The sequence below is a fragment of the Schistocerca nitens genome, chromosome 7 (assembly GCF_023898315.1).
Source record: "Schistocerca nitens isolate TAMUIC-IGC-003100 chromosome 7, iqSchNite1.1, whole genome shotgun sequence".
NCBI classification, from domain to species: Eukaryota; Metazoa; Arthropoda; class Insecta; order Orthoptera; family Acrididae; genus Schistocerca; species Schistocerca nitens.
The window spans coordinates 173,149,548-173,162,833 of record NC_064620.1 but is presented as its reverse complement, the minus strand read 5'-3'; the positions used below and the strand labels follow the sequence as shown (position 1 = coordinate 173,162,833).

The 13,286-nt window shown below is 43.2% G+C and overlaps 1 protein-coding gene across 1 annotated transcript in view; it reads right to left on the bottom strand.

Moving 5' to 3' along the window:
• The window catches only part of LOC126195523 (neural-cadherin-like), a 390,552-nt gene that overhangs the window by 285,569 nt on the left and 91,697 nt on the right, over window positions 1-13,286 (bottom strand). The window contains exon 4 of the mRNA XM_049934150.1: window positions 5,941-6,078. Coding sequence (XP_049790107.1) covers window positions 5,941-6,078 — 138 coding nt within the window. The remainder of the gene's footprint in view (window positions 1-5,940; window positions 6,079-13,286) is intronic.

The following is a 13,286-nucleotide window of genomic DNA, read 5'->3' as shown; positions in this document are numbered from 1 at the left end:
GGTCGATGGTCGTGTTCGGATACGCCCCAGTAAAGCGAACGCATAATGGACATGAACCGTTGGGCGTTGTATTATCCTATTGGGTACATTCACCTGGGCTTCCATGGGACCTGAATAATAACAATATTATGACAGCTGTGGACTACGTCGATATTACTGCCTCCTCTCATGCTTCCAGTCTTCGCCGTCGTCGATGACATCATCCAGCAGGGTAACTGTCCGTGCCACGAAGTCGGAATCGAGCTGCAGTGGTTTTAGGAGCTTGGTAGTGAGCTCGCACTGACGTCGTGGCAAGCAGATTCACCTAATCTGGAACCGACTAAGCACATCTCGCACTCTATCGGGGGCCAACTCTACGTCCACAAATCACCTCCCTCGCCGTCATTCAGAGGAAGTGCGTGATCTGTGCGTGGACATCTGGTGCTATATGCCTCAGGGAACCAGCAAGAACTCTTTGTAATTCCGCCTTATGTAAATGGAGTGGGGCAGTGGCTAGCCGAAGACTTGGAGAAAAAAGATACCAACAGCCGTAATTTTTTACAATAATTTTGGATAAACATACCGTCATTTGACAATCGGGTAGACTTCCATATGGACGATATAGTAATAAGCATCCCTGGCGTAAAGAAATCACAGAAAGACTTGAAAGCAAATTAACCACCAGGTTCGGATGGAATCCCAATTCAGTTTTGCGAAGAGTACTTTCCGGCGTTAGTTCCTTATCTAGGCTGCATTTATCGTGAATATCTCGTCCAGCACAAAGACCCAAGCGACTGAAAAAAAGCACAGGTGACTTCAGTATATAAGAAAGGTAGAAGAACAGACCCGCAAAATTACAGACAGATGTCCATAAATTCTGTTCGCTGCAGAATCCTTGAACATGTTTTCAGTTCGAATATAATAAACTTTCATGAGACTGAGAAGTCTATGTCGACGAACAGTATGGTATCAGAAAGCAATGTACGAGCGAAAATCAGCTTGCCATTTTCTCACATGATATACTGCGAATTTTGGATGAAGGGCAACAGCTAGATCGCATATTTCTTGATTTCCGGAAGGCTTTTGACGCGGTTCCCCCATTGCAGGCTCTTAAGGAAGGTACGAGCATATGGAATATGTTCACATATATGTGAGTGGCTCGAAGACAGCGGGTGTTCATTAGAGACAAGGATATCGTCAGGAGTGCTCCAAGGAAGTGTGATAGGGCAGATGTTGTTCTATATACAGGGTGTTTCAGAAGTGATGGTCAATATTCAGAGATGTGACAGGAATGATCATTCGAAACAAAAAAGTCAAGTAAATATGGGCTTAACGCATACGTTAAGAGCTATAAGGAATTCTTGATCTTCGATACTGTGAAACAAATCTTTTCTACTGCAAGCTCTTTGCTTTCCATATTTTGGGAAGTGGTAGTATGGACAAAAACAAGAAAAAATGTCCAGTAAACATGTGCTTTAAAATACATACCTTAGAAGTTATGAGCACTTGTTCATTAGAAGAGCTGTGTTTCAAGATAGCTCTTAAGGGGAGGTTTACTATCTTTTGGGTAAAAAAATGGATTTTTTTAAAATTGCATTTTTGGGTCTATAAAAGTGTTTAGAATCACACAAAATTCAAATGAAAGTTTGAACGCGTAGGTTTGGGAGTTAGCCCCCAAGCATTTGCATTCTGGTGCGAAGACTGTGGAGATTGCGACTTTACTGGCAGTGAGCAGCTTCAACGAAGGATATTCAGCAATTCTGAAGACCACGACAACGATGGCCGTCACCCTGCGACTCTATTCAGCGCAGTTCGCCAAGCATTCGGACGACCACCGGATTCGAGCGGCCGAAAACCGCTTGTCACCGGCCGTACGAGCGGCTCTGGAGCAGCCCAGGACGGCCCAGATCGAGCAGAACGCCCTCTATGAGGAAGAGGAAGGACTGGTTTATGGACTCGGAATAGCAGATTGAACGTACGTTGCATAATATTGCATTTATATGTAGTCAAAACTTCAAACGCGTTTTTCTCGAAACGACGTTTCTTTTATCGCGAGGTATGGTAACTTCAAATCTACTGAACCGATTGGCATGATTCTTTGTTTCCGACGAAGCTAACTAAATTATCTAGGAGTTGTACCACTTTTATTCCGATCCATCAACTATAAATATTTTTACTTGGCCGACGAAGTCGAAAAATCGATGAAAAAACCCTATTTTTTCAAATGGCCGCCATTTTGTTTCCTATGGTGCAAATAACTTAAGCGAGGTACAACTCCTAAAGAATCTTATATACTTCACTAACGTCAACACAATTTTGATTTCAGACGAGCCGGCTAACCTGTGACATACGGCGCCTGGAGGTCTACATCGAAATTTTGTTTTGTTCCGACGGCACTTCCGTCTTTGCTCTTCGACATTTCCGGTCGAAAAAATTCCAGTTTGTAGAGGAAATATCAATAAAAATTTTGTCCAAATTTGACATTGATATCTATAATGCATCCCGAGAAAAAGTTCTCAAAGAACATCCGTTTTTCGGGCCAAGGATAGTAAACCTCCCCTTAAGGTATGCATTTTAAAGCACAGGTTTATTGGACATTTTTTCTCATTGTGGTTCATACTATCACTTCCCAAAATATGGAAAGCAAAGAGCCTGCAGTCGAAGAGATTTGTTTCACAGTATCTAAGATAACGAATTACTCAAAGCTCCTAAGGTACGCATTTTAGAGTCCATGTTTACTAATTTTTTTTGTTTCGAATGATCATTCCTGTCATATCCCTGAATATTGACCATCACTTCTGAAACACCGTGTATACATAAATGATTTGGGGGACAGAGTGGGCACCAATTTGCAGTTGTTTGCTGATGATGCTGTGGTGTACGGTCAGGTGTCGAAACTGAACGACTGTAGGAAATACAAGACGACTTAGATAAAATTTGTAGTTTGTGTGTTACATGGCAGCTAGCTCTAAACGTAAAATAAATGTAAGTTAATGAGAATGAGTAGGAAGAACAAACCTATAATGTTCGGCTGCAGTATTACTAGTGTCCTGCTTGACACAGACAAGTCGTTTAAATATCTGAGCGTAACGTTGCAAAGCGATATGAAATGGAACGAGTGTGTTAGGATTATGGGAGGGAAGGCGAATGGTCGACTTCGGTTTATCGAGGCGGGCTGATAGATTTGTTACCGGTAGGTAATGAGATCGACAGGAAGTGCAAAATAGCTAAGCAGGGATGGCTAGAGGACAATTGTAAGGATGTAGACGCTTATCTCACTAGGGGTAAGATAGATACTGCCTACAGGAAAATTAAAGAGACCTTTGGAGAAAAGTGAACCACTTGCATGAATATCAAGAGCTCTGATGGAAACCCAGTTCTAAGCAAAGAAGAGAAAGCAGAAAGATAGGAGGAGTATATAGAGGGTCTATACTAGGGCGATGTACTTGAGGACAATATTATGGAAATGGAAGAGGATGTAGATGAAGATGAAATGGGAGATATGATACTGCGTGAAGAGTTTGACAGAGCACTGAAAGACCTGAGTCGAAACAAGGCCCCCGGAGTAGACAACATTCCATTACAACTACTGACAGCCTTGGGAGAGCCAGTCCTGACAAAACTCTACCATCTGGTGAGCAAGATGTATGAGACAGGCGAAATACCCTCAGACTTCAAGAAGAATATAGTAATTCCAACCCCAAAGAAAGCAGGTGTTGACAGATATGAAAATTACCGAACTATCAGTTTAATAAGTCACAGCTGCAAAGTACTAACGCGAATTCTTTGCAGACGAACGGAAAAACTGATAGAAGCCGATCTGGGGGGAGATCAGTTTGGATTCCGTAGAAATGTTGGAACACGTGAGGCAATACTTACCGTACGACTTATCTTAGAAGAAAGATTAAGGAAAGGCAAACCTACGTTTCTAGCATTTGTAGAATTAGAGAAAGCTTTTGACAATGTTGATTGGAATACTCTCTTTCAAATTCTGAAGGTGGCAGGGGTAAAATACAGGGAGCGAAAGGCTATTTACAATTTATACAGAAACCAGATGGCAGTTATAAGAGTCGAGGGGCATGAAAGGGAAGCAGTGGTTGGGAAGGGAGTGAGGCAGGGTTGTAGCCTCTCCCCGATGTTATTCAATCTGTATATTGAGCAAGCAGTGAAGGAAACAAAAGAAAAATTTGGAGTAGGTATTAAAATCCATGGAGAAGAAATAAAAACTTTGAGGTTCGCCGATGACATTGTAATTCTGTCAGAGACAGCAAAGGACTTGGAAAAGCAGTTGAACGGAATGGATAGTGTCTTGAAAGGAGGATATAAGATGAACATCAACAAAAGCAAAACGAGGATAATGGAATGTATTCGAATTAAGTCGGGTGATACTGAGGGAATTAGATTAGGAAATGAGACACTTAAAGCAGTAAAGGAGTTTTGCTATTTGGGGAGCAAAATAACTGATGATGGTCGAAGTTGAGAGGATATAAAATGTAGACTGGCAATGGCAAGGAAAGCGTTTCTAAAGAAGAGAAATTTGTTAACATCGAGTATAGATTTAAGTGTCAGGAAGTCGTTTCTGAAAGTATTTTTATGGAGTGTAGCCATGTGTGGAAGTGAAACGTGGACGATAAATAGCTTAGACAAGAAGAGAATAGAAGCTTTCGAAATGTGGTGCTACAGAAGAATGCTGAAGATTAGATGGGTAGATCACATAACTAATGGTGAGGTATTGAATAGAATTGGGGAGAAAAGGAGCTTGTGGCACAACTTGACTAGAAGAAGGGATCGGTTGGTAGGACATGTTCTGAGGCATCAAGGGATCACCAATTTAGTATTGGAGGGCAGCGTGGAGGGTAAAAATCGTAGAGGGAGACCAAGAGATGAGTACATTCAGCAGATTCAGAAGGATGTAGGTTGCAGTACGTACTGGGAGATGAAGAAGCTTGCACAGGATAGAGTAGCATGGAGAGCTGCATCAAACCAGTCTGAGGACTGAAGACCACAACAACAACAACAGGTTCGAATAACACGTGTTACGGAGATGCTTCGGGAACTCAAATGGGAATCGCTGGAGGGAAGGCGACGTTCTTTTCGCAAAAAGCTGTTGAAAAAATTAGAGAGCTAGAACGATTCTACAGCCGCCAACATACATTGCGTGTAAGCGCCAAGAAGATACGAGAAATTAGAGCTCATACGGAGGCATGTGGCCAGTCGTTTTTCTCACATTCTGTTTGCACTTGGAACGGAAAAGGAAGTGAATGGTAGTGGTACAGGGTACACTCCACAGGCGCGGTACGGTGGTTTGCAGAGTATCTACGTGAATGTAGATGTTCAGCTACCAATTTCGATGTCTCATTGGCACCAGCTTCAGACCCCTTTTTGAGAAACAAGTTAAGTTATCTGGACGTTTGTGCTAATATATGTACTCCTATATCCTACTGGTTTCCGAAGGTATGTAAAAGTTCTTGGTCGACGTGAACCCTTCACACCTCTAACGACAACTGTCGACCGAGAATTATTTAAAACTCTATGGAAAGCAAATGGCTACAGTGGTCCCTATAATAGCACAAGTTTCGTGTAAGGAGCCTGAAGATGATGCCAACAAGGCATCGAAAGTGATAGCTAAACAAAATCATTGAATAAAATTACAGCTTTTGGTATCTATTTTTTTTAAAGCTACCGAGAAATTGTCGAATCCATGCGAGACAGAATCGCCGCTGTATTGCGCTCGTCTGGTTGGCACTGGAGAGGAATTCGTGGTGGGCCGCATCCGAACAGTCAGAAGACTGATGACTAAGAAAAATAATAACAAAAGAAATTGCGTTCCAAAACCGAACGAACACACTATTAAACATATGGTCAAAATGTTTTGGCTCATCACTCTATGCAGGTACAAAAACTCATCCTAGAACGACCAGGCAGTTATTTACATATTTACGTTTGGCTTTCTGCTCTTACCTTGAGTATAAATATATCCCCCGTCTTGGGATCGATGCGGAAGTTTCCGGCCGCGGGGTTGTCTGGATCCACGCCAGGGCCCGTGATGAAATATACCACGTCGTGAGGTCTCTCAGTGTCACCGTCTACTGCCTTCACCTGAAATCACCGGATGTTTAATCTCACTTCTCAGCTTACATTAGCATATGCTGTCATATGTGTAAATCTGATCACGTTATCTAAAGCTACTCTCAGTCATTTTAAAAGGATGTAAAATCATGACCCCGAACAAAAATTTAAATTCACTAACTCATTTGATAGTTGCGAAAGAAAATTATACAGATCGTAACATAAGCTCAGACAATTTCTTAGAAAAAATGGTTCAAATGGCTCTGAGTACTATGGGACTTAACATCTGTGGTCATCAGTCCCGTAGAACTTAGAACTACTTAAACCTAACTAACCTAAGGACATCACAAATACCCATGCCCGAGGCAGGATTCGAACCTGCGACCGTAGCGGTCACGCGGTTCCGGACTGAAGCGCCTAGAACCGCACGGCCACACCGGCCGGCAATTTCTTACACTTCGAATCTCCACGTGACAGGAAATTATCTTAGTCATTCCTGTTCACAAAAAAGGGCAAAAGAATGGGTATAGAGAATCATAGCCCAATATCGCTGACTTGCGCTCTAAGCAAAGATATAAAACTGCCGTAGTCTGCTGTAGACTACGGTACTTTTCCTAGTAGCCTCGATCAGTTAAGATCGTAAACGAATTACCTGTACGTTGGGTGTGTTGCACACCGATCGGGCGTTACCTCATTTCGATCACTTTGTTTGTTCATATAATGAGTGACTGACTAGAGTCTCCTAAAAATCCGGAAGCGGTGAACTGGGTAGAAACTCAGTGAGGCTACATAAAGGACAGTGTAACCTATGGAACGTTTTTGTATTGCATAGTTATCTTCGTGTCTATCATGTTAAAATAAAAGTATTCATAGCAAAATTGAAGTTGATGAAATCTTCTCGGGCTTCCATCCGGGTAGCTGCGTCAGAAGAGGATGAGAATGACACTCATCGAAACGTCAAGGATTTTCGACGCAGCTACCCGGACGGAACCCCGAGAAGATTTCATCAGCAGTATACACCGGGAAAGAATATTATTGATTTGTAACGTGAAACAGAGGGATACTGTAGTAAAGATTTGAAAAACTGCAGTTTTATCATGTTGTTGTTGTTGTGGTCTTCAGTCCTGAGACTGGTTTGATGCAACTCTCCATGCTACTCTATCCTGTGCAAGCTTCTTCATCTCCCAGTACGTACTGCAGCCTACATTCTTCTGAATCTGCTTAGTGTATTCATCTCTTGGTCTCCCTCTACGATTTTTACCCTCCACGCTGCCCTACAATACTAAATTGGTGATCCCTTGATGCCTCAGAACATGTCCTACCAACCGATTCCTTCTTCTAGTCAAGTTGTGCCACAAACTCCTCTTCTCCCCAATTCTATTCAGTACCTCCTCATTAGTTATGTGATCTACCCATCTAATCTTCAGCATTCTTCTGTAGCACCACATTTCGAAAGCTTCTATTCTCTTCCTATCCAAACTATTTATAGTCCATGTTACACTTCCATACATGACTACACTCCATAAAAATACTTTCAGAAACGACTTCCTGACACTTAAATCTATACTTGATGTTAACAAATTTCTCTTCTTCAGAAACTTTTTCCTTGCCATTGCCAGTCTACATGTTATATCCTCTCTACTTCGACCATCATCAGTTATTTTGCTCCCCAAATAGCAAAATTCCTTTACTACTTTAAGTGTCTCATTTCCCAATCTAATTCCCTCAGCATCACCCGACTTAATTCGACTACATTCCATTATCCTCGTTTTTCTTTTGTTGATGTTCATCTTATATCCTCCTTTCAAGACACTGTCCATTCCGTTCAACTGCTTTTCCAAGTCCTTTGCTGTCTCTGACAAAATTACAATCTCATCGGCGAACCTTAAAGTTTTTATTTCTTCTCTATGGATTTTAATACCTACTCCGATTTTTTCTTTTGTTTCTTTTACTGCTTGCTCAATATACAGATTGAACAACATCGGGGAGAGGCTACAACCCTGTCTCACTCCCTTCCCAACCACTGCTTCCCTTTCATGCCCCTCGGCTCTTATAACTGCCATCTGGTTTCTGTACAAATTGTAAATAGCCTTTCGCTCCCTGTATTTTACCCCTGCCCCCTTCAGAATTTGAAAGAGAGTATTCCAATCAACATTGTCAAAAGCTTTCTCTAATTCTACAAATGCTAGAAACGTAGGTTTGCCTTTTCTTAATCTAGCATCTAAAATATGTCGTAGGGTCTGTATTGCCTCACGTGTTCCCATATTTCTACGGAATCCTAACTGATATTCTCCGAGGTCGGCTTTTGCCAGTTTTTCCATTCGTCTGTAAGGAATTCGCGTTAGTATTTTGCAGCCGTGACTTATTAAACTGATAGTTCGGTAATTTTCACATCTGTCAACGCCTGCTTTCTTTGGGATTGGAATTATTATATTCTTCTTGACGTTTGACGGTATTTCGCCTGTCTCATACATTTTGTTCACCAGATGGTAGAGTTTTGTCAGCACTGGCTTTCCTAAGGCTGTCAGTAGTTCTAATGGAATGTAGTCTACTCCGGGTCCTTGTTTCGACTCAGGTCTTTCAGTGCTCTGTCAAACTCTTCAGGCAGTATCATATCTCCCATTTCATCTTCATCTACATCCTCCTCCATTGCCATAATATTGTCCTCAAGTACATCGCCCTTGTATAGACCCTTTATATACTCCTTCCACCTTCCTGCTTTCCCATCTTTGCTTTGGAACTGGGTTTCCATCTGAGCTCTTGATATTCATACAAGTGGTTCTCTTTTCTCCAAAGGTCTCTTTAATTTTCCTGTAGGCAGTATCTATCTTACCCCTAGTGAGATAAGCCTCTACATCCTTACATTTATCCTCTAGCCATCCCTGGTTAGCCATTTTGCACTTACTGTCGATCTCATTTTTGAGACGTTTGTATTCCTTTTTGCCTGCTTGATTTACTGCATTTTTATATTTTCTCCTTTCGTCAATTAAATTCAATATTTCTTCTGTCACCCAAGGATTTCTAGTAGCCCTCGTCTTTTTACCTACTTGACCCTCTGCTGCCTTCACTACTTCATCCCTCAAAGCTACCCATTCTTCTTCTACTGTATTTCTTTCCCTCATTCTCGTCAATTGTTCCCTTACGCTCTCCCTGAAACTCTGTACAACCTCTAGTTTAGTCAGTTTATCCAGGTCCCATCTCCTTAGATTCCCACCTTTTTGCGGTTTCTTCAGTTTTAATCTGCAGTTCATAACCAATAGATTGTGGTCAGAGTCCACATCTGCTCCTGGAAATGTCTTACAATTTAAAACCTGGTTCCTAAATCTCTGTCTTACCATTATATAATCTATCTGAGACCTGTTAGTATCTCCAGGCTTCTTCCATGTATACAACCTTCTTTTATGATTCTTGAACCAAGTGTTAGCTATGATTAAGTTATGCTCTGTGCAAAATTCCACCAGGCGGCTTCCTCTTTCATTTCTTAACCCCAATCCATAATTCACCTATTACGTTTCCTTCTCTTCCTTTTCCTACTATCGAATTCCAGTCACCCATGACTATTAAATTTTCGTCTCCCTTCACTATCTGAATAATTTCTTTTATCTCATCATACATTTCTTCAATTTCTTCGTTATCTGCAGAGCTAGTAGGCATATAGACTTGTACTACTGTCGTAGGCGTGGGCTTCGTGTCTATCTTGGCCACAACAATGCGTTCGCTGTGCTGTTTGTAGTAGCTTACCCGCATTCCTATTGCTTTATTCATTATTAAACCTACTCCTGCATTACCCCTATTTGATTTTGTATTTATAACCCTGTATTCACCTGACCAAAAGTTTTATCATATAATGTTAGAAAATGCAGTTTCCTCAAAAAAAGGTAAAATTAAAAAACTACAAAACAAAATCGTCGAACTTATATAAAATATGTTTCCGTTATTAATAAGCAACTTTCGCACTTTTCAATAACAACAGGAAACTCTTGCCTTTGATCATGATGAAGAACGTTCTACTGAGTACAAAATAACAATAATAAATGTCTGTAGATCTTTTATGTTGTGCATGGAACCTGGACTTGCATCAAAAGCAATTGCTTTGTGGTTACATAAAACCGCAGAAGTTACGCGATCAACTAACCTTATTGCTTATAAAATGCAGTTTATAGTTTATAAGGATAACACAATGCACTAAAACTGGACGATGTGTTATTCTAATTATGTGCGAAATAAACAAATGAACAAACAAATAAACAAACGTAAGTTGTTGGCTCCCAGTTTCTCTCTCTCACACATTCATTTATGTTTCTTTCCCTACTACAGGCAGTACTACTGCTTCCAGTACTACAGGCAATCCTACCATTTACTACATTGAAGAGCCAATGAAACTGGTACACCTACCTAATATCGTGTAGGGTCCCCGCGAACACGCAAAAGTGCCGCGACACGACATGGCATTGACTCGACTAATGTCTGAAGTAGTGCTGGAGGGAACTTACACCATGAATCCTGCAGGGCTGTCCATAAATGCGTAAGAGTACGAGGGGGTGGAGATCTCTTCTGAGCAGCACGTTGCAAGGCATCCCAGATATGCTCAACAACGTTCATGAATGGATGCAGGTGATCAGACAATATGCTTACGTACGTTTCACCTGTTAGAGTCGTATCTAGACGTATCAGGGGACCCATATCACTCCAACTGCACACGCCTCACACTATTACAGAGCCTCCACCAGCTTGAACGGTGTCCCGCTGACATGCAGGGTCCATGGATTAACGATGTTGTCTCCATACTCGTACACGTCCATCCGCTCGATACAATTTGAATCGAGACTCGTCCGCCCAGGCAATATGTTTCCAGTCAACAACAGTCCAATGTCGGTGTTGACGGGCCCAGACGAGGTGTAAAGCTTTGTGTCGTGCAGTCATCAAGGGTACACAAGTGACCCTTCGGTTCCGAAAGCCCATATCGATGATATTTCGTTGAATGGTTCGCTTTCTGACACTTGTGGATGGCCCAGCATCGAAAGCTGCAGCAATTTGAGGAAGAGTTGCACTTTGTCATGTTGAAAGATTCTCTTCGTCGTTGTTGGTTCCGTTCATGTAGGATCTATTCCCGGCCGCAGCGATGTCGGATATTTGATATTTTTCCGTATTCCTGATATTCACGGTACACTCGTGAAATGGTCATACGGGAAAATCCCCACATCATCGCTACCTCAGAGATGCTATGTCCCAGCGCTCGTGTGCCGACTATAACACTGCGTTCAGATTCACTTAAATCTTGATAACCTGCCATTGTAGCAGCAGGAAATAATATAACAGCTGCGCCAGACACTTGTTTTATATAGGCGTTGCCGACCGCAGTGCCTTATCCTGCCTGTTTACGCATGCCTATACCACTTCTTTTTTCGCTTCAGTGTACGTCATTTATGTACTGTTTCAAAACTATCGAGTCGTAATTTTGATAGAGCATAACTCTAATTAAAAGATTCCAGGAGGAAAAGAATTTTTTCTCAATCAGCACGAATTCAGGAGAAACCATTTCTGTGTAACTTAGTTTGCTCTATTTGTACACGGAATCTTCCAGTTAGTTGCATGTTCAGTAGAAAAACTGAATGATTCTTTTATCGAAATAATGTGGAACGATTCAGTTTATGGGATATGTATACATGATTAGTGTTAACAATAATGAACATATCTTTTTTATTTTGCATGCTACCAGTTTTTAAATACACTCCTGGAAATGGAAAAAAGAACACATTGACACCGGTGTGTCAGACCCACCATACTTGCTCCGGACACTGCGAGAGGGCTGTACAAGCAATGATCACACGCACGGCACAGCGGACACACCAGGAACCGCGGTGTTGGCCGTCGAATGGCGCTAGCTGCGCAGCATTTGTGCACCGCCGCCGTCAGTGTCAGCCAGTTTGCCGTGGCATACGGAGCTCCATCGCAGTCTTTAACACTGGTAGCATGCCGCGACAGCGTGGACGTGAACCGTATGTGCAGTTGACGGACTTTGAGCGAGGGCGTATAGTGGGCATGCGGGAGGCCGGGTGGACGTACCGCCGAATTGCTCAACACGTGGGGCGTGAGGTCTCCACAGTACATCGATGTTGTCGCCAGTGGTCGGCGGAAGGTGCACGTGCCCGTCGACCTGGGACCGGACCGCAGCGACGCACGGATGCACGCCAAGACCGTAGGATCCTACGCAGTGCCGTAGGGGACCGCACCGCCACTTCCCAGCAAATTAGGGACACTGTTGCTCCTGGGGTATCGGCGAGGACCATTCGCAACCGTCTCCATGAAGCTGGGCTACGGTCCCGCACACCGTTAGGCCGTCTTCCGCTCACGCCCCAACATCGTGCAGCCCGCCTCCAGTGGTGTCGCGACAGGCGTGAATGGAGGGACGAATGGAGACGTGTCGTCTTCAGCGATGAGAGTCGCTTCTGCCTTGGTGCCAATGATGGTCGTATGCGTGTTTGGCGCCGTGCAGGTGAGCGCCACAATCAGGACTGCATACGACCGAGGCACACAGGGCCAACACCCGGCATCATGGTGTGGGGAGCGATCTCCTACACTGGCCGTACACCACTGGTGATCGTCGAGGGGACACTGAATAGTGCACGGTACATCCAAACCGTCATCGAACCCATCGTTCTACCATTCCTAGACCGGCAAGGGAACTTGCTGTTCCAACAGGACAATGCACGTCCGCATGTATCCCGTGCCACCCAACGTGCTCTCGAAGGTGTAAGTCAACTACCCTGGCCAGCAAGATCTCCGGATCTGTCCCCCATTGAGCATGTTTGGGACTGGATGAAGCGTCGTCTCACGCGGTCTGCACGTCCAGCACGAACGCTGGTCCAACTGAGGCGCCAGGTGGAAATGGCATGGCAAGCCGTTCCACAGGACTACATCCAGCATCTCTACGATCGTCTCCATGGGAGAATAGCAGCCTGCATTGCTGCGAAAGGTGGATATACACTGTACTAGTGCCGACATCGTGCTTGCTCTGTTGCCTGTGTCTATGTGCCTGTGGTTCTGTCAGTGTGATCATGTGATGTATCTGACCCCAGGAATGTGTCAATAAAGTTTCCCCTTCCTGGGACAATGAATTCACGGTGTTCTTATTTCAATTTCCAGGACTGTAGAAATTCGCCCATGGAATTGAAGCAGGTGTCCAGCAGAAATGATTTTAGGTCAGATTTAATCCTTTTTCTATGTGACAGGCATTT